Here is a 21,287-nt window from a genome sequence, read left to right on the forward strand (position 1 = left end):
AACAAATCCTCACATTTGAGAAGCTGGAGCCAGAAAATGTTAATGAATTACAGTTAATTTCTGTATGAAACCACATAAAACTGTCGGAGCAGATTAGTTATGAACGTCCATCAAATGAGTTTATTGCCCTCTGTTATTCTTTAAAGGTACAACACATCTGACATCATGTAAAAGACACACAGGTGGGAGTCAAGTCAGCCAGCTGAAACACAAAAATGTCAACTAGTAAACACCGAAGTCCATTGAGAAAACAGTCATTTTTACACACAATGCAACAGTATGACCTGTGTCGGGCATTTTCATAGTAAACATGTGTTGAGGACATGACCCCAACATGAGCTTATGAACATTATCTTCAGTTTATATTTAGAAACAATCAGATTTAAAATAACACTTCATGTAAGCGAGTCAGTTAAGGTACAACCATTACAATAAATATCCCCTTCTGTAGCTGTAGTTTGGTTTGCAAGTCAGTTGTGTTGAAAATACTTCATTGTCCTTCGTTTTAAGAGGCAGCAGCAACCGTAGAGGAGCTTTAGTGACATCAAATCATATCTACACAAACAGGAAGCCTTGTTTTGTCAGTCAAATATCGATCATTTTAAAGAACAGCACAAAAACGTAGTCTCTGGTTGACAAAATAATGTTTTTTTTGTCTATTTCGGGAATGAACTCCTTAAGTTACGGAGACAATATTGCGTCACTTCTTTAAGTGTCAGGCACATACGGTCTCAGGAGTAACAAGAGCTCATAACCACGGTGGAAGAGCGCCATCACGGTCGTTTTTAAAGTCACACGAGGACGAGAGAGGCCCATAGTTTGAAGCCAATTGTTTGCATTATTACTACTAGATTTCCAAATAAAAACCGAATATCAGTTTTTGGTTGAACAGCCAAAGAGCAGCTTTAAATTCAAACCGTTTTTTGTTGCTAGATTTTCAAAATCCTGCAGGGAAAAGCAGCCTCTGATCTACTTCTATTGTTGAACCATTTGAGAAAACAAAAGCTATGATGTTTAAAAAAAGAAAAACAACAGAAAAAAAAGGCTCGGTCATCCTCTGAATCCTCTCTTAAGCCCTTTTATAAACTGGCATGTGTGACGCAAATCACAAATAAGCAACAATGTCTGACAGTTAGTGCTGTTTTAAAAAAAGAACAGTTAGCATTAACAGATGGCGTGGAGAATCGGCTTTCAACATCACATCTATAAAGACAATGTTTGCATTAAGCCGGCTCTCAGCTGAAACACCGCCTGCAGCAGGAAAAAAACTAAATTAAACAAATTTCTACCTTTTTGCGTTCGTTATTTTACAGAAAAACAGGTGTAATAAGACCTTCAGATGGTTAACTTCATGATAAATGTGCTGACTTCTCTCCCTGCCTGCAATGAACACAATTAACACAAACATATAAGATTATTTTCAGCTTGAGTGTCTCCCAAATGTGATCTCTGTCCGCACTGTTAAAAGATTTATACTGATGAGTGCATTAGGACAGAAACACATTGCATCTCCAAAACTTTTCAGCCCTGTTTTCAGTTTTCTGATGTTGCATTTAAATGGTTTATTTAGCTCCAGAAGGAGGATCATTTTTGCATCATATAAAGGAACACTTTAATTTTCAGTGTATCTGAAAACTTTGGAGAAGCATTATTGTTACTTGACAGTAAGAAGGTGTAATGAGACTGAAGAACAAACGTTTGGATTTGGTTTTTGAATGTTTAAGACCCAAATTTTAACCCCAGATTTTTTGCAGATCTGTGTCAATATTCATCACACTGAAAACTGGGCTCAGAAACACTGAAGTGGTTCTCAGATTATCTATGAAAAACATTCTTTTCACTCATTTTTGCTCAGTGTTCCTGCCTGGTTTTGCATTAGGGTGCTATGATTTACCGTTGTCGTAGCTTCTGTTAAAGCTGGGAAACTAAATGTCCAGATAATTTAAGAGTCCAATTGTGCTTTCAAGTCAACAGATACATCTCTGCATCTTTAAAATGTTCAGCTTCAAGTCTCGGTGATGATCTGTCTCGTAGAAAACAAAGATGGATAAACTAGCTAGGTTTAACTGTATTCTGCTGCCAGCTGGTGGAACAGGAGAATATTAGAATCATTTAGTCAGTTTATGCGTATAATACAGTATCAAACCTAACTGTGGACGTGCATTTGCTAAACAAACAAATGAGTGTTCATCCTTGAAGTCTTTTCTCTTGTAAAACTGTGAAATACTGTTTGAAAACACTTCAAATAAAGCATGAATCTCACTTATGTGTCACTAAAATAAAAGTGTGTCAGTTTAATAAAGTGACATGCTTCCAAGTGATTATTTCCTTGTTATGTCCGTTTCTTCATGTAGGTGTCGGGTGGATAACAAGAAGCAGGAAATGACCCGAAACACTGAAGGCTAAAAGGGAAAGTTCTCTTGCCGAAAAGTTGTCTTTCATGCTGAAAAATGTGAAGAAAAAGAGGTCCAACACCAGAGAACAAACCGTTCCCATTGGCACTAAAAAAAACACTAGTATGAAGCTTGAATTTCCTCCCAGGTGACATGGTCACAGGAAGTGAGTCTTTCAGTTTTACACTGGACGGTATGAAGTGGCTCATCTCTGGCAGTTTAACAATATTCACATGTACCTTCATGATCAGCGGATCAGAAGCTGGTAGAGGTCACTACAAGGAGAAAGAGTGTGGTCCCGTCTGCATGATAGCAGCAACCTGTTCACATGATCCTCTGCTTCCCATTGGCCGCTGCTCGTGTCAGTCATCCTGAAACCTCCTGGGCCTGTGATTGGCTGGGGCAGCAGGAAGTAACGCCACGCTGGTCTTAAGTGATCTTCTCATGCTGGATCTGGTAGTAACAAGCCTGCAGGTGGAAAACACACACAAATAAAGACCAGTGCATAGTTGGTTTAATGGTTTTATAAATGTTTATGCTCCTTACACTCTCTTCAGGCGAGGCAGGACAGTGAATTATTCTGTGTGTTACCTTGAGTGTGGTGAACATGATGCCATGCTCTCCGTGCTGCACGCAGGGGTCCATCAGGTCTTCAATCAGGCTGACCTCTGACCCCAAGTTCCTAATTCTGAAGACAGAAAATTATAAGTTTCAATCGATTTAGGGATTTTTAACCTGTTGTTTTTGGACAACACAGAAGAGCTGCAACGATTAATTGATATTAGTTGTCAACTATTAAATTAATCGCCAACTATTTTGATAATTGATTTATCTCTTCGAGTAATCTTCTTAAGAAAAAAAAATCTGAATCCTCTGATTGCAGCTTCTTAAATGTGAATATTTTCTGGTTTCTTTATTTATCTATGACAGAAAACTGAATATCTTTGAGTTGTGGACAAAACAAGACATTTGAGGACGTCATCTTGGGCTTTATCATCTTCTGACATTTTATAGACCAAACAACTAATCGATTAATCGAGAAAATAATCAACAGATTAATCGACAATAAAAATAATTGTTAGTTGCAGCCCTAGAAAAATGCCCGTTATAATTTTCCTGAGTCCAAGGTGATGTGTTTAAATGTCTCGTTTTGCCCGATCGACAGTCCAAAAACCAAAGATATTCAGTTTACTTTAATGTATGGCAAAAACAACATTAAAACCTCAAGTTTGAGAAACAGGAACCAGCAAATATTTGACTAAAAAAAAGACAAACGTTTGTCTTTTTTTTTAGTACTGACCGTGCACGCAGCACCACGTAGAGGAAGACGGGGAAAAGGTCGTCCATCGACCACAGGAAGTCCTGCTTCAGCAGCGACTGGACCTCCTGCGTGATCTCCTCAAAGGTGAGCTGGATCACCTGCAGCTTGTCTGACGGCGTGAACGTTGTGCTGCAACAAACAGGAAACAAAGTGTGAGGAAATGTAGTATAAGATGTAATGTAAGATGAAAAACCACTTCAGAAATCAAAGTTGTTGAGTAGAGCCGTACCTGATCTGTTGAAGTGTTTCCACTGCAGAGGCGAAGCAGGCGTCCTTGGTGCTGGAGAGGACCTGGAGGAGACCAGAACACGGTTTACATCTTTCTACTGATAGTAGACAGACTGTCAAAAATGTGAACGTTTGGATTTGAATATATAAGGAAGATACAGGATGATATAAAAACCTCAAAAAATCCAAAAATAATGGACCCGCCCTTTAAGGTAAAAGTAAAACTAAACCATACCTGCTGCTTCTCCCCCAGTGCAGACATGGAGACGGGAACGGAAACAGGCCAAAACTTCCTGAGGAGAGGAAGTAATTATTTAGTATTTACATGCAAATCGTTAAATGAAGCCTCTCTGCTGCAGTGTCGAGTGTGTGTGTGACGTACTGCTGAACGCCCAGGAAGGCGAGCAGGGCCAGGTCGGGCTGCTTGTTGAGGCGGAGGACACACTCCCAGTAGACGTCGTCCTCTCGCTCCTTGTCCAGAGCGTAGAGGGTGAAGAGCGGCGGGTAGAGGCGAGGGAGCAGGACGGGGAGCAACAGAGCCGAGCTGCTTGCCACACGGCTGAGGAGACATAAAAGGGGAATTTAATGCGATCCGCCTAAAGCTTCAAGGAGGGGACATAGCCCGGTCTTTACCCAGGTTTGGGTGACTGTAGCGGGACATCGGTTGAGCCTGGGTCCTTCTTCTCCTGGGGGTTTGTGGTCGGCTCTGGAATTAGACCGCCCTCTTCTGGCAGGTCTGCGAAAAGAAACCTGCACACACAAACAAAACTACTGATGAACAACAGCATCTATCCCTTCATCTACATCCATTCTGTACAGTATGAGGACTACCTGACGATCTGGAAGATGCGGTTGAGGTAAGACTTGATCTCGTTGACGGCCTGAGGCAGCAGCCGACGGTTCGCTCCAACGCCCACGTAGGTCATCCTGTAGACCCCCACCAGGGCTTCCACCAGCCGGCCCAGAGGGTGGAGCGGGGTGTCACACGCCTGGAGAAAGTAGAGAAGTAGTAAGTCTTCGTCCTCAGTAGAATCAGGTACAGTTACGCTGTGTATTTGTCAAAGAGGTTTGCACTGTTGTGTGGAAAACTCTGCTCTCCGTGTGCAGCATCAAATCAGATTGTGGGATTATATTTAAATTAAAGTCAGTAAATGTGTGCTTGGAAGTGAGGAGTGGTTTTACCTTGATGAGGTAGAGGCGGATGGTGTGATATCGCTCCATGGTGATCGGTCCTACGTGCTGCGGGATGACCTCCAGGCTCTCCAGGGTTCTGCTGTGACTTCGAGACAAGTTCTCTGGACTGGGATACACAAAAATAACACCCCTTAATGTTAACTGTAACTTGATCACAGTGACACTACACACACTATAAATGTGAAGAGCGTGTGAGTACCTGTCCTGGATGTGTCGTCGGCTGGTGGTGAGCGCCACGGCGATGTTCTCCCAGGCCTTCCAGTTCTCGCCTTGACCCGGAGCCTCGCAGCCAAGCTGGCTCCAGCACTCCTCAAACACCGCCTGCCACTTGTCCTCCGCGCTCACACACAGACGCCCCAGCTTCCTGCAACATTACACATAACAATATATAACAAAGATAGGTGAATGAATTATAATTAAATGTTTTCTGTACATTTCAGACTCTCTGTGAGCTTACACAGCACGGGTCTTTTCCTTTTCGGTGTCGAACAGGTGAGGTTTGAAGTAGGACCCCGTCACTTTGAGGCCCGAGCCCCATTCGCCATTGAAGGAGCCCTCCAGGTAGTCACCGTTCGCCATGGTGAGCACGCCCTGAGGGGAGAGCCATGAGGTACATTAAACTATACTGTACTGCTAATAATTCAGTATTTTTTCCTTTGGGTTATAATTTTATTTTATATAATTTTTATAAGTTTTAATTTTTTTGGGGTATGGGTATTTTACTCCATTTTATTTGTATATGTTGTTTTTTATTATTATTTATTATTTTATATTATTGTTGGGAATTTTATTTCATTTTATTTTAGATATGTTATTTTTTAATTTTTATGTTTTATTATTTTCTTTAAAATCAATTTTATATTATTGTGTGGTATTTTATTTTCATGTTTTTCTGATTATTTATTTTATATTATTATAGGGTATTTTATTTTTATGTTTTTTATTATTATTTATTTTATTTTAGATTATTGTTGGGTATTTTATTACATTTTATTTTTATATGTTATATTTATTTATTTTATTTTGTATTATTGTTGGGTATTTTTATTACATTTTTTTTTGTATTATTCTTAATTCATTCTCATTGCAGTCCTGAAAAGTTGTAATGCTGGTTCAACAATGTAAAGTACTTGAAAAGTGCTGTATAAATAAAGTTTATTATCATTATTATTTATATTGCTGTATCCATACATTTTTATCGATTAATTTAAAAGGGCTTTAGAGATGACAGTACAAATGTAAACAGTAAAGCAATTTGAGACTAATGCACACCATAAATAAAAATGCTACAAATGCAAAAATAATACCAAGAAAATAGATACAAAAATATATATATAAGAGGGAATAAAAACATGAATACAATAAAAGAAACATTCTAATAGTTAAAGATGTATATTGACGTTGTGGTCATTTGTCACCTTTCCATTGAGGGTCCAGTCGTCAGAGAATTCCCCCTCGTACGTGGTGTCGTCCTCTGACAGCAGGATCCCGGTGCCCTAAAAGACACAAAACACCTTCCTTCAGTCTCCTTTTCTCCTGATTTCTCGAATTTCCTCTTCGACTTGTTTATCCTAAATGGCACTCCAGCATTTAGGAGCTGGGACAGTGAGCACAAGTGTCGAAAGTGTGCAGGATTGTACTTTACTTTACAAAACGGTACCTTGTACTACTGAACGTCTAACTACATGCTCACAAAATGTGACTAAAATCAAAGAGAGAAGTGCTCACCATCATCTTATTATCTTTGAAGGCTCCTTCGTAATAGAGGCCAAACTGAGTGACGACGACCCCGTTGCCCTGCCGCATGTGATCCTGCCACATGCCCATGTACTTCTCCCCTCTGGACAGAAAACAGACACACTTATATAGACAGATATAAAACAATAAGATTTGGGATGAGCTTATCTGAAAGCGTGTGAGCGTACTTTGTGATATCATCGAAGACTCCATAGCCGGTCTTCTTGTCCTGCAGCCACTGGCCGATGAAGACGCTGGGGGAGGAGGTGTTGAGCTTGCCGCTGCGCAGCATGCCGTGACCGTGTCGCATGCTGTCCTGGAAGGATCCGTCGTAAACCTCGCCGCTGGCGTACCTGCAGACAGACGGGAGGATGTTTATTCTCTTCTTACAAACAACACAAAGCTGCTGACTGTTCTTTTATTCCACTAAAGTTTTCTCCTGCATTTGCTGTGAAATGTGTTTGTTGATGTCCCTGCTCATAGTCCTCATCTTTGTCCGGTCCCACAACGTAGACAATGACTTTTTTCATTCACACTCGCCTGTATGTGCCGAGGCCGTGCATCTTGCCGTCTTTCCAGTGACCTTGATAGTTATCGTTCTTGTTGAGCGTCTTATTGGGAGCCACAAATTCACCAAAGCTACAAAAACACATCAAGAAGCAAACAGAAGCTGATAAGAAACAGCTGACTCATAATGAAGCTCATGTACACTCATGAATACACGCACTCACCCATCTTCCAGTCCGTTCCTGAACGCCCCGGTGTATATTCTCCCATCAGGCCATTTTAACACACCTCTGAAAAACATCCCAATCATTAGTACATATCAATATTTTAAATATTCTATCCAAATAAAGACAGGCAGTATGTTTGCCCAACCTGCCGTTGGGCTTCCCGGCGAGCCAGCGTCCTTCGTATGTCGCTTCTTTCAGCCGTCCGTCCTTATAAAAAGTGTAAGAGGCCGTCCTGGAGATGGGAGGCTCCAGCTTCTGCCCCGACCCCGAGCTGATGGACGCCACGTCCTGCCCCGCCCCGCTTAGGGCCTGGTCCACCGCCTGGTTGATGGAGCGAAGCCACTTGGACTAGGAACAAACGCAAGAAGGATATCACACAGTGGTCCAGTTAGTTGCAACGAATGGTAATGCAGTTTTAAAAAGGTCAGTAGCTTTAAAAGATCTACCTTCTCCATGGGAGAGGAGGCCAGCAGGGTGAACGTCTCCTCTGGTGTGATCGCCTTTAATCCATGTCTGTTCACACACATAATAACAAATATAATGTACAGGATGTGACAATAATATAAAATAAGACATGTTAGGAGTAGTAAAATTAGTGTACAATTATAAATTGAGTCAAAGTTTTTTTCCTTCCCATTTACATACGTGACACTGGACACTATTAAAACACTATTAAAAACAAGACTAATAGCAATATGTAAAAGACTAAGAAGGTTTTTTACTAAAGGTTTTCTGCAATCCCCAAACTTTTTAAGATCTGGGTATTATGAAGTTATATTTCAGTATTATTCCACAGGAAACCTGTGAGCATGTGATGAAGCAGAGTAGACTTACAGGCCGGTGTTCTCCTCTGGGATCGGCTCCACCCAAAGAGTGGCCAAGGGGAAGACATGATGGGTGGAGAACTGGAAGAGAGGAGAGGAACAGGGAAAGAAGGAGGAGGAAATGTGAGAAAAGAGGGGAGAAGATAGAAGGTAAACGTGAGTGTTTAGAAAGGTAAAGAAACATTCATCTTTAGCAACATATCTGACCACATTGAGAGACAGTGACACAAGTCTAATGCTATGAATACACCCATAAGGTGTGTATGGACCTTACACACAAACAGGAGGTGAACCAACAGCCTTCTCTATAAACAAGAAGTTGGAAAGATTAAATTACAACAATTCCTCAAGCAGAACACTGGCAGAGAAAAACTAACGGTAAGTCTTTAATAATCTCTGGAGACTTGCATATTATAAACCTCTTCTACCTGAAGGTTTCTTTCCTCTCTGCTCCAGTTTAGCTTGTGTATTGTTTGCAAAACAGCCAATTTCCAACCCCATTTGTATAGTTGGGAAGCTACTAAGAAGGAAGTAAAAGGGAAGTAAAAAAGAAGAAACGAAGCAAAAGGGAGTAAAGAAAGACGGGAAGTAAAAGGGAAGTACATATGAAGTAAAGAAAGACAGGAAGTAAAAAATAATTAAAAAAGGAAGTCAAAAGGAATTATGGAAGGAAATGAAAGAGGAGTAAATTAAGATATGAAGTAAAAGGGAAGTAAAAGAGAAGAAAAGAAAGAAAAGAAGTCAAAGGAATTACAGAAGGAAGTAAAAGGGGAGTAAAGAAAGACAGGAAGTAAAATGGAAAATAAAGAAGGAAGTAAGGAAGTAAAGAAGGAGTTTATTGCTACAAGGCATATTCAAGATTGCACAGTGAAAGTAAAACCATAATAATACAGTTGGATAAGAATAAACTAAATAATGACCCTATTTTAGGCTTATAAACATTATTATTACTGCACATTCAGGAAGACGTTGAAGACACCGAAAAAAATGATGTATCTGGTTTAAGGTTAACCTAAGGGATGCCGGGGTTCAGTCATGCAAGACAACATGTGTTTCACATGTTTTTAAAGTAAAGCATGCATGCTCAGATTTCAGCGACACCCTGGCTGCTTCTCAGTCACACAGTCGCACATATTCACATCACGAGACACCGGGACAATCACCAGCCACGTCTTTCTCAGCCTCCATTTTACAACCTGCTTCAGAAATTCAAATACACACAGCCCTACGGACATTTCTGTATTCATTTGCACAATTACAGACATTATGTAGGGGGACTAAAATGTGCAGGACAACCACGGGACTGGTGCAGACTAGAGGAAATAGGGGGGGATGGACAGAAATGCAAATAGAAAGAGAACAACTGAGAGGAAAAGGAGACAAACAGGGAGAGAGGGAAGGAAACTGCTTTGGAGAAGTGAACCAGAAACTGCTGGTCAAATCCTACGCCAACAGTAAAAAACCAAGGCTTCAACAGGAAACAGAATACGGTGGAAGAGACTAATGCTTTCACAAGTTTATTTTGAGTTTTGGATTTTAGCTGGATTGGTTGCAATGAGGCAAAATGAAGAATGAGAACTAAATTGCATTAAAACCCATCGAGCCTTGGTTCCAGTCCGTTCATCCTTCCATGCAGTCTCCCTCAGGTAGAGAGCAGGCAGAGGGCGATGGTGGGGATAGGGCTGGGTATCACCGGACATGTTTAAGTAGTCGTCTACTTACACTGTTTCAGAGCAAGTTTAAACATTCATTTTGTGCATAAATACATTATAAATTTCAACTGAAGCGACTATGAGGCTTCGGAAGTTTGTAGAATCAAGTGGATATATTCCAAAGTTATGCTCTTTTTTAAAGGAATAGTTTTGAAGTAGGGTTGTGTGAGGTACTTCTCCATAGTCGGTGTATTACATACAGTAGATGGAGTTTGGAGAAACAGGAGTACCAGCAAGAGAGCAAAAGAATGTACTGATGTGGGGCAGCAGCAAATAAAATTTTAGACACTTAACGCTATATATAGAATATTTTCACTGCTTTATCTTGCTGTCAGACAGCGCTTTCCGACAGGGAATTGAAGCCGTTATATCATTCATATTTTGGCGCCCCTTTAAACCCCAGATATGACTTTGCATGTTGTATAGGGGCGTGTTTGTCTTGTGTTTAAAGGCTGAATCCTATGACACAGAGCCCTAAGCCCTTCACACACACACACACACACACACACACACACATACACACAGAAGAAAAGGAGGGGATTGGGACAGGGGAGAGTACAGGTCGCTGTGCTGACATCTGCTTCTGGCTGCATACTTACAATATTCTTACAAGGCGCCACGCCCTGACAGCACGGAGGCAAGCACACACAAACGCTTGAAACACACCAAGTTATAGTGTCTGAAACATGGATGGCTTCAAAATAGTTAAAGGCTTGATGTAAAGTGTGTGTGTGTGTGTGGAGCTGACCTGCGCGTGGACCAACGCGTCGTTGAAAACGATGAACCAGTTGACGGAGAACCTCCCGGCGTTCTGCAGCGTCAGAGCCTTGTTGCTGCTCTCGCAGATGAGCCGGCGGTGAGGCTTCCGCAGAGAGTCCTGACAACACACAATGACACCATTCAGTGACATCATGTGACACCTCGAGGAATCCCATGTGCAGGACACACAAACAAACACACACACACACACACACACACACACACACACACACACACACTCAGCGAGTTTACCGTCATTTTGCCGGGGAAGCTCTTCCAGAAATTAAATGTGTAGTCGGCGTCCTTCCTTCTTCTCTTTAGCTGGAGCGCCAAAGCTTCGAACCTGGAGCAGCTGTCCTGCAGCCTCTGGTAGTCACTGGAGCTCTGACAACACACACACACACATTTAATGTGAAATATGCTAAATAATAGTCAGATTCTCTTCCATCAGTGGTCAATAAAAGTGAATAAAATATCCAAACATCACCCACCACTTCGAAGCAGGTGGCCAGTTTGAGCAGCAGCCGGCCGTACTCGTGAAGGTGGCGAATCGGGAGGTAGAAGAGCGCCACCAGGAGGTCGGCCATGGTGGGGTTCTCCTCGCTGCACTCAGACAGCCTCTTCAGCAGCTCGGGACTCTTCCCGAAGAAATCTCTTCAAAGAAAATCATCACTAGTTATTGCTGATCATTTGCTTCTTCACTGTAATATTCAGCGTCACAGCACCTTTTAGGATGAAATAGTGTGTTTTTGTGCTCACAGTGAGGGTTTGGTCAGCGTCTGGAAACCTCCCATCACCTGGAAGTTGCCCACAGCGCTGCAGTACCTTTGATGAGAATCAGAATCAGAATCAGAATCGTGTTTATTGCAAGGTGTAAGAGGTGTACACTAGGAATTTGCTTTGGATTTGTTGGTGCAAGTCAAACAGTATAATAACAAAAGAATAGATAAAAACGTTAGAATAAAATAAGAATAAAAATATTGAATTTCTACCAATATGTACAATATACAAAATAAGCTATAAACAAAAATAAACATGATATAAACAGAGAGAGAGTGTGAAGTGGAAGAAATCAGCTTTTTTAAAATTCAATCTAATTGTTTTAAGACCTACAAGTTCACATACTCTATATAAGAGTCAAGGAAGATGCCGGCGTGGTCGAGGATGAGCAGGCTTTTGACATCGCGGACGCGGCGCAGGTTGGCGGTGACGCTGGCGGCGTGCTGCCCGGTTAGGTGACACAAGAGGCTGAATCGGCCGGCCAGAGTTTGCAGGAGCCCGACGGCCACCTGACCGAGGGTCGAGCTCAGAGACTCTGGAGAAGGACGCCACACAAACAGAATCAGCCAAAGAAAAACTAAAGTGATAAAAAATGCTGATTTAAAAGTGAAACTCACCCAGCTCCAGCAGGGGGCGCAGTATCTGCGTCTTGATGTTACACAGCTTACAGTAGAACTTCCTCTCGGCAGACGCCAGCTCGTGGAGGCTGGCGATGAAGCCCATCACGTTCCTGTCCAAGACCAACGCGCACCCCTGGCCGCCCGCAAACACGTTGCTCACATAACCGAGCTGGAAGACAACGTGACGAAAAACAAACTTTGAGAATACAGTTTCTAAATGATCTTTATATGATCATTGTATATAGTTTTTAATCTATAATAGATCCTGCTCTGCTGCTGCAACGACACAGAATAACAAAAGGAGTAGTTGAGCAAAAAAAACAACCCGTTACTTACGTCTATACAGAAGGGCAGCAGTACAGGCTGCTGGGTGTAGCCCCCCGCCTGCTGCTCCTCATCCTCCCCGTCTTCCTGTTGACCCAGCTCCTTGGCGTGGCTCTCCTCCGCCTCGTCTTTCACCTGCTGTCCGCTGTAATAAATGATGGGCCGGTAGCAGTCTCCGTCTGCCAGCAGGAGGGTGTGTCTCTCTCCGGCGCTGATGTCCCAGGCCCGGATCCCCTCCGACAGCTGGGAGGAGAAGAAGAGAGGAGCGTGAACCTCAAGGCTTTCTCTATCTGTGAGTAGAGGAGGTGGTTTACTCACCTTTGCGAGGCGGGGGACGGTGCTGGGGGACTCCATGTGTCCAAGCTGACCAGAGCTGTTACTTCCCCATGAAAACACCTGGAAGATTTGGATAAAATGTACATGTGAATAGAACATAGCATAGATGGATATAACAGCTTCGGTTCCCAGTCAGAAAGAGCTGTCTGATGGCAAAGTAAGCAGCTGAAAATATATATCTCATATAACCCCACTGAGAAACTATCCCTTTAAGGTAACAGGTAAAATAAGGCACCGACTCACCTGAGACTGAGCAGTCAGAGCGAGGGAATGATGAGCGCCGGCCGCCACCCGCACCACCTCCTTATTGTTCAGACTCTTGATGCACAGCGGCTGTAATCTGCAGACAGACACATCACACTACTGTCAATAACAACATATCAATATTATCATTACATTTAACTGCTTTTATATTTAGTTTGGCCTTGTGATAAAAAGATGATGCAAGATGCAAACACGTCAGTGAAGATTTAGGATAATTATCACCGAATTGGCGCAAATATAAGACAATATTATCATACTATATTTGTGGACTTTGGACGTTATTGTCTTATAAACAGGGTCATTCCATAAACAGAATAATACGATAATATTCATGATTCATAACTGACCACAATAATCATTTTAACTGGTATACAAAGACCACTTTTATTTTTGTTGTTAAGATTTCGATCTTCATACAGTGAGTCATTTGTTTCTTATCATATCTTCTTTATCATATCTTTTTTTCACACATTTTGTAGTGCCGAGAGACTTCCTCCAACCTGGCCAGACTGTCTCCGTGTCCTAGCTGTCCTTGCTCGCCGTGGCCCCAACTCCACAGCTCCGTCTGCAGGGTGGGGAACACCTCCTGGGCCTCGGGCACCGCTCCGCCCAGCGGGGTGAGGGCAACTGCACGCATCCTCGGACGGCCGGCTTTCCTCAGCAGCCGCGGGGACACTGAGGGTGCACGGACAAAAAAACAACTGCATAGGTTTTCTTTTATTCCTCCACTGCAAGATATTTAATCGATAGGGTGAGATATTTCGGTATCACCCTAATTGTTTTCATCTGTGTTTGCAAAATGTTGACAAGCCTGAGCCAAACAAAGCGATGGAAAATACATAAACCTGATCGAATCTCAGGTGCAAAGTTCAGCAGAAGAAATCAATATGTGTTATCAAAACAGAAACAGCAGTGACGGTCGTGTAAACACATGCTGCCACACAGCAGACAAACAATGAGGAGAAGCCTGCAGGCAGCAGATAGAACAAACACCAATGGATGATTAACAGTTACAGGAAATTGTGGGCAGGACTGAAAACTTCTGGTCGAAATCGGTGGTTCTCTCAATCTCTTTTCAAAGTGTGAGGCTCGGTGAATGGATGTGAAACAACATTACATTAGTAATTACATAAGTTATAAAAAGAAGATCACATAGAATATCCTAAAAGTGTGTGATTTGGTTGAAGAAATAGTTCAGAGACTCAGTAGTTTTGGGGAATGTTACTGTTTTTCCTACTTTCTCAGAGTTAGAAACTAATAAATGCTTTAGGACAGACCTTTTTTAGTCTAACCTGTTCTCTGAAGTTATCTCAAACAGCAATATTAGGCTATCTGGGCTCAATTGTTGAGTGTCTATCTGATAAAATAACATAATCATGGTCCCATAGGCATCCAGGAATTAGCATAAAAAAAAGCATATAAAAATGACTAATCGATTTAAAAAATCTTAGTCGACTAAGACCAAAATGAACAAGGACTAAGAGGAGGCAGTCCAAATGGAAACTAAAAGACTATTGGACACGACAGCTAATTTACTCCCTTGAATGTGCATGAAATAAAAACAAAACATGCACACACACACATCTTTATGGCCTCCAGCAGTGAGCCATCTGGTGGCCCAAAGGACAGACAAACAAAGGAGAGTCAAATGTTTGAGAAATAAATCCAGGGTTTATAAAATACCTTAAAATAACCATTAATCCAGGCTGTAATTTCTCTGCTGGATATGAAGATTTTGGCTTCTATGTGTCCTCATGAGCTACTTGAGTTTTCAGGATACGTCTCCCAATTTCCTCATCAAATCTGATCTTCCAGCCTTCATACGACCCACAAGAGGACAAACACAGATGATGAAATCCAGAGTAAATAATCTCTATTTACAAGAAAAGAGAGATATGATGATAGAAGGGAGAAAGTCCATCCATCTATCTATTTTTATATACCTGTTTATTCCTGCTCGGGGTCACACAGGAGCTATCCCATAATGCATCAACACTGATCGCTCACACCTTCTGCTCCAATAAATCTGCTAAGTTAGAAGATAAATATCAATCTGCATTCCTCAGTGTTTTTAATCACACAAAGGCGACCATTCAGACCGGCTCACCTCGCTCAAACTGGACCCAGTCGCGCTCAAAAACACAAAGATGGAGTCCTGGGTCACAATTTGCTGTTTGCCAATTTTGAGAAGCTGACAACACAGTGATCTTCTTTGGGAGCTTTTTAAAAAATGCTTTTTCTCCAGTCTGTCTTGACAAGTTAGAAATAAACTCATACTGAAAATAGTCATTTTTGAACAGGGACTAAAAGGCAGTAAGTGCAGCATTAATAAAAACAACTAAATAACATACTGCTTGCAATTTCCTGTGTCCAGCTAGATGGAGGTGACACACACACACACAATATAAAAGTCTCAGCTGTGCACAAAGTGCGACACAAGGACAAGCCTTCGCCGTGCGTACAAGCCAGATGAGGAAGCGAAGACAAACATCAACCTGCACATGCGCAAGGAGTACTTACGCAGCAGGGTATAGGAGGAGGATAAGAGGTGAACAGCGTATCTACCCTGAGAGAGGAGTCCCGGTAGCGAGAGGCGGCGCCGCAGACCCTCGGCCTCCTCCTCGCGGATGTCCCCTGTGCTAGAGCTCTTCTTGGCTTGAGTGGAGTCCTCCAGGCGGACGCGCTCTGTCGTGCTGTCACCCGCGACGACGCCCGTGAGCCCCGCCGGCCCGCCTGACCTCGCCACCCCCGATGGCAGATAGTTCATCATCTTTTTGAGGGATAAGGCCTCGTAGGTGGAGGCGACCCGTTCGCCCACTGCGGAGGCGCAGGAGGCCACCAGGTTGTTGAGCGCGGAGCCGGGGGTGGAGGAGGTCAGCCCTCCTGCTGATGGCTGGAGGAGACACAAAGAGTCAAATGAGTCTGGGTACTACCAGATCATATACATACCAAAGAACGTTTATTGCCAAGAAGTGAAAGTCAGCGACTACCGGACGCCTTCTGGCCTTTGAAACCACGTTAGGGCGATCCCTGCTGGTATTTTATGTTTCATAACTGTGATACAGCCTGACTTACCAGCACAGTGTGCGGTCCTCCAGCAGTCGCCTTCTGCTCCGCCTCCGTGTTGTCAGCAAGTTTCTTCAGGTAGTCTTTGACAGCTTGCTCATCTGGATAGGGTGAACCCTTGACCCCCAAAACACCACCACCTCCGGGCTGAGCCGAGGCGTCACAGTCCGAGGCTGGCATCGCTCCGTTAGCCAGGGCTGATTCCTCTTTCTCCGAGTCCTGATTGGGGTCAGAGGAAAGGTCGGCACCGTCGGCGGGTGCTGGGGAGTTTGAGGTGGCGGTGTGGGAGTGGAGGACCGGCTCGGATGGGGATGTTTTGAGCCCTTTTGTCAAAGCAGGCGCCTCCAGCCTGCCTTCATCCTCCGTCAGCTCTACCCCGAGGGGACAGTAATGACCATCAGAGATGATGACATGGTCCTCTTTGTCTGTCATGGTGTACAGCAGCTGGTTACACTGTCTGCATTTGTCTACAGGGTGACGGTGGACGTCCTGAGGGCCCAGGCAGCGCACCAGAGCCAGGCTGTGTGAAGCCCCACAAGCCACCTGTAATACATACCTCCCCGCCAAGTGCTCAACCTTCTGTGGTTTCCAGACAGGGAAGACAGCAACGTTGAGGCCCAGCTGACAACCGCTTCCCCACGACCACACCTCTCGCTGGGCCGACAGCGCCAGGGTGTGCTGCTCCCCGCAGGCCAGCTCCAGCACCGGCACCGTCTGCGGGGGGCTGGTGTCGGCGTCCACCAGGGCGACTGGAGTCGGGTTGGGGACGGTGCTGAGGCCCGACAAGCCGCACTGTCCCGAGCCGTTGTCCCCCCACATGTGGACGCCACCGTCCTCCGTCACGGCCCCGCTGTGGAAGCTTCCAGCTGCAACTGCGACCACCCGCTGGCCGCTGAGCGCACTCTCCAGGGTGGGTTTCGCCGGATTGGGCGCTTGACTCTGCTTCCATGGCAACTCCCCAAAACTGTACACCTGCCCTCCTGAATTGGGAGCAACATCAGCACAATAATCAAAGAGAAACATGGCAGTTAATCCTCATCAAAAATCTATTATAGCAATCAGAGCTGCAAGAATTAATCGATTAGTTGTCAACTATTACATTAAATCGACAACTATTTTGATAATCGATTTATCGGTTTGAGTAATTTTTTAAGAAAGAAAGCTTCTTAAATGTGACTATTTTCTGGTTTCTTTACTCCTCTATGACAGGAAACTGAAAACAAGACATTTGAGGACGTCATCTTGTGCTTTAGGAAACACTGATCGACATTTTTCATCATTTTCTGACATTTTATAGACCAAACAACTAATCGAATAGGTCGTTTTGGTCTTAGTCAACTAAGATTTCTTTAGTCGGGTAGTCATTGTTATGCTTTTTTCATGCTGAATGACATATTTCCAAAAAACGTATGAGCACATCTCTGGTAAACACCAGATTTAAAGTGGTGCTTTTGTGTGATTCTTTGTGGAGAAACTCAGTTTGATGGATCTGTCGATTAAATCAACTAATCGATTAGTCAACAAAATCGTATGAGTGTTAGTCGACTAAGAATTTCTTTGATCGAGGACAGCCCTACTAATGACATGAAATAGAGGAAAAGGAGCCCCTCTATGTATTGATTGATTACGTTTCCTCTTTAATGGTTAAGACACCAACCATGAGACGCAACATCCCCAGTTCTCTCCCTCATTTCCTGTCATCTCTCTACAGTCTGTTCGTAATAAAGGCATGCAAATACCCTCAAAAATATATATATATATATATATATATAAAAAACAATACCTTCCACGAGCAGAACACCATGCCGTGTGCCCAGGGCGACCTGAAGGACAGGCCCGGGTAGGAGCAGCCTTTCTGGGGTGACACTGCAGGAGTAGCCCTTCCAGGTGTGGAGCAGACCTCGCTCTCCACCACCGTCATCATCCCCGGAGCTGAGAGAGCAATCACAAACATATGAAGTAGGAAAATATAGCATGTCAACCAGACTTGCCTGGTGGCAAAATGATGGAAGATCTTCACAAACTATTTGCTCAGTATTATCATTTGTAAACCATCATTTAATTAAAAAAAGGTAGAAATATAACCCTGCCAACAGAAATTACACAAAGCATCATGGGAACACAATGTTCTTTGTGTAACAGCACAGAAAAAAAAAAACACTTCATCCCTCCTCCTGTGCAGCATTACGTCTGAACAACAAGATGTTTTGTGGGTGAAAGCAGAAGTGAACTCCATCCGTAGGCGGTGTGTCACATGGTGATCACATCCAGCACTGCCAGCAACAACATGTGAAAGCAACAGTTAATAGATAGATAGATAGATAGACAGCTTTATTGATCCCTGTGGGGAAATTCGATTGCCACCAAGTCAGACAACAACAAACAAACTGAGGCATCACTAGTCGCTCACTGAATGAGCTTCTGAGTCCGTTAAAAACACACACACACACACACACTACAGTGACCTCCAGTGAGTCTGGTGCAAGACCAATCACTGAGCCACTGGAGCAGTGTCGTCTGAAAATGTTTGGATTTGACAAGTCGCCTGAGTCTGCCTGAGTCTGCCTGTAGTCAGCGGTGTAGAGTGTAAATAAAAAAGGAGATAAAACTGTGCCTTGTGGGGCTCCTGTTTTAGTTAAAATACTGTCAGACCATTTTTTATCATGCTTAACATATCTAGATAAAAGATCATTTAAAACCCAAGCAATGGTTGTGTTGTGCAGTTTAAAATCCATCAACTTGTTAGCTAAAATGTGTGGTTGAATAGTATTAAAAGCACTAAAAAATCATCCTAACAGATTTGATATTTCTAGTGCTGTTGAGCAGAATAATCCTCTTGTAGGAGGACTTTGAATACCTCTTCCTCTCCATCAGTGGGGGGTTTATGTCTCCATCTCTGCTGCTGTCAAAGAAAAAGAAAACACACCTTGTTAGATGAGAGCTGGGAAACAGATATAGCTTTTATGTTGCTGTCAATGCAAACAAACTGAGTTTTTCAAGATTCAATCCCTGTATTGTCATTGTGTATTACAACGAAATTAGATTGTGACAATCCCATAGGTGCCTAAAAAAGATAATACAATAAAAAAAAGAGTGCAATATTAATATATATAAAAAAATATATAAAAAAGATAATACAATAAAAAAGAGTGCAATATAAATATATATTAAAAAAATATATATATAAAAGATAATACAATAAAAAGAGAGTAATATAAATATATATATAAAAAATATATAAAAGATAATACAATAAAAAAGAGATAGTGCAATATTAATATATATAATATATATATAAAAGATAATACAATAAAAAATATAAAAATACAATATTTATATTGATGAGATGACAGTTTTGCCAGATTATTGCACAATCAGATAATTATATAATTATTGCACAGCATCAGATAATTATTGCACACAGTGATCAGCATGTTATTGCACATATAGATTTACAGTATTTACATTGCAAAAGTGAAACAAAAGTGTTATTGCAAAAACAATTTTAGGGGAAAACCCAAACACCTATAAAGAGGAGTCAAAATGAAAGCAGTTGTTCATGTTTTAAAATACTTCTAACATCATGAAACAGCATGCATTACCTGCAACCTCTGGCAGGTAATACATGCATCAGGTGTTCTTCCATCTGTTACTAGATAATCCTGCAGGCCAGCATTAGCTAATCAGCTTCAGCTACCCGTTAGCTCAAACCCACAGGTGTGTCTCTTTTCTTTATTTTCTTAATATATAAAACCTCCTCTTTCTTACCAGCTGGCTCCACACAGTTCTCCTTGATGTGCTCACTCAGACAGGAGAGAAAAACACAGGTCTGTTGAGGAGTTTAGCAGCTAAATGCAGCAGCTGCTTGTTGTTGTTCATCTCTTCTTATGTTGACACAGAGAGGCGCAGCTGCTTCTTCTTCTTCTTCTTCCTCTTTGGTGTTTATTGGCAAACCATCTTAGAGGTGCATTACTGCCACCATCTGGACTGGAGTGTGGAACAGGAGATTGTGCAGAAACAAAATTAAAAAAATAAAATGATAGTAAAAAAACAACAACAATAAAATAAAAATTTATAATTATTAATAATAATAACAATATTACTAATAATAATCAAATTCTCTCCATTATTCCTGTTGCCCTTAAGTAATTAATTAGAAGATTGTGTACTTTCTTAGATGTCTTTCCTAGCAGATTGTAATATTTCCATCATCTACTCCTGATAGAAATTCCCTTCTTTCTTCGTCACTGGACTGGAGTGTGGAGCAGTAGATTGGCAGGGAAAAAAATAATAATAATAATAAAATAAAGAAAAAAAAAATAAAGAAAAAAAAAATAATAACAATAAAATAAAAAATTTATAATTATTAATAATAATAACAATAATAATAATATTAATTAAATTCTCTCCATTATTCCTGTTGCCCTTATGTAATTAATTAGAAGATTGTGTACTTTCTTAGATGTCTTTCCTAGCAGATTGTAATATTTCCATCATCTACTCCTGAGGGCAAATCCCTTCTTTCTTTGACATATTTGTTGCACTCTCTAAGAACATGCTTGACAGTTTCAAGATATAAGATTCAAGATGTTTATTGTCACGCCGGTTATACAGGTACAATCGTGTGAAATGCTTTTTGCTGGGAAGCTCCATTAAAATAATAAGTTATATTACAATTATAAAAGGAAATACTTTGTACAAGGCATATTAAGAATATATACATTGAGAACATATATAGTAAATACAGTATAAGATATATGTTTGTGTGAGAAGGTGTCGTATGAATGATCTATTTAAAAGTCTGATGGCCTGGGGGAAAAAACAAACACTCCATAGAATAAGCAAGCACCCAACTGGACTATGCACGCACTGTAATAAACCGGAAACTGTCAAGCATGTTCTTATAGAGTGCAACAAATATAACAAAGAAAGAAGTGAATTGCTATCAGGAGTAGATGATGGAAATATTACAATCTGCTAGGAAAGACCTCTAAG

General features: G+C 41.9%; 1 protein-coding gene across 6 annotated transcripts; it reads right to left on the bottom strand.

Annotated features, from left to right (window-relative positions):
• Nucleotides 1-93: 93 nt before the first annotated feature.
• Nucleotides 94-20,220, bottom strand: als2b (alsin Rho guanine nucleotide exchange factor ALS2 b). Of its 6 annotated transcripts, none has more exons than XM_074627725.1 (35): nt 20,061-20,220; nt 19,150-19,194; nt 18,076-18,224; nt 16,302-17,272; nt 15,792-16,119; nt 13,727-13,901; nt 13,206-13,302; nt 12,945-13,022; nt 12,639-12,869; nt 12,300-12,471; nt 12,016-12,217; nt 11,662-11,727; nt 11,394-11,556; nt 11,155-11,286; nt 10,892-11,020; nt 10,743-10,766; nt 8,442-8,512; nt 8,054-8,120; nt 7,753-7,955; nt 7,605-7,670; nt 7,414-7,512; nt 7,062-7,226; nt 6,865-6,976; nt 6,555-6,632; nt 5,594-5,727; nt 5,336-5,500; nt 5,125-5,242; nt 4,774-4,931; nt 4,576-4,692; nt 4,325-4,501; nt 4,178-4,235; nt 3,944-4,005; nt 3,694-3,843; nt 2,985-3,081; nt 94-2,861 (listed from the first exon to the last, which is right to left on the bottom strand). In XM_074627725.1, exons 2-35 carry the CDS (start codon nt 19,161-19,163, stop codon nt 2,823-2,825), a joined length of 5,067 nt encoding a protein of 1,688 aa, XP_074483826.1. In that variant the 5' UTR covers nt 19,164-19,194; nt 20,061-20,220; the 3' UTR covers nt 94-2,822. The 6 variants fall into 6 exon arrangements, with proteins under 6 accessions (XP_074483826.1, XP_074483823.1, XP_074483822.1 ...); XM_074627722.1 differs by having other exon boundaries at nt 12,028-12,217; nt 15,747-16,119; XM_074627721.1 differs by having other exon boundaries at nt 15,747-16,119.
• Nucleotides 20,221-21,287: the final 1,067 nt, after the last annotated feature.

This window comes from Sebastes fasciatus, chromosome 24 (genome assembly GCF_043250625.1).
Source record: "Sebastes fasciatus isolate fSebFas1 chromosome 24, fSebFas1.pri, whole genome shotgun sequence".
In the NCBI taxonomy this organism is placed as follows: domain Eukaryota; kingdom Metazoa; phylum Chordata; class Actinopteri; order Perciformes; family Sebastidae; genus Sebastes; species Sebastes fasciatus.

Coding starts and splice junctions, on each gene's coding strand:
- als2b (XM_074627721.1), bottom strand. Junction 12,472..12,638: donor TGCTGCCCTTCTGTATAGAC/GTAAGTAACGGG, acceptor GTTGTCTTCCAG/CTCGGTTATGTGAGCAACGT. Junction 11,021..11,154: donor GCTTCCCCGGCAAAATGACG/GTAAACTCGCTG, acceptor GTGTGTTGTCAG/GACTCTCTGCGGAAGCCTCA.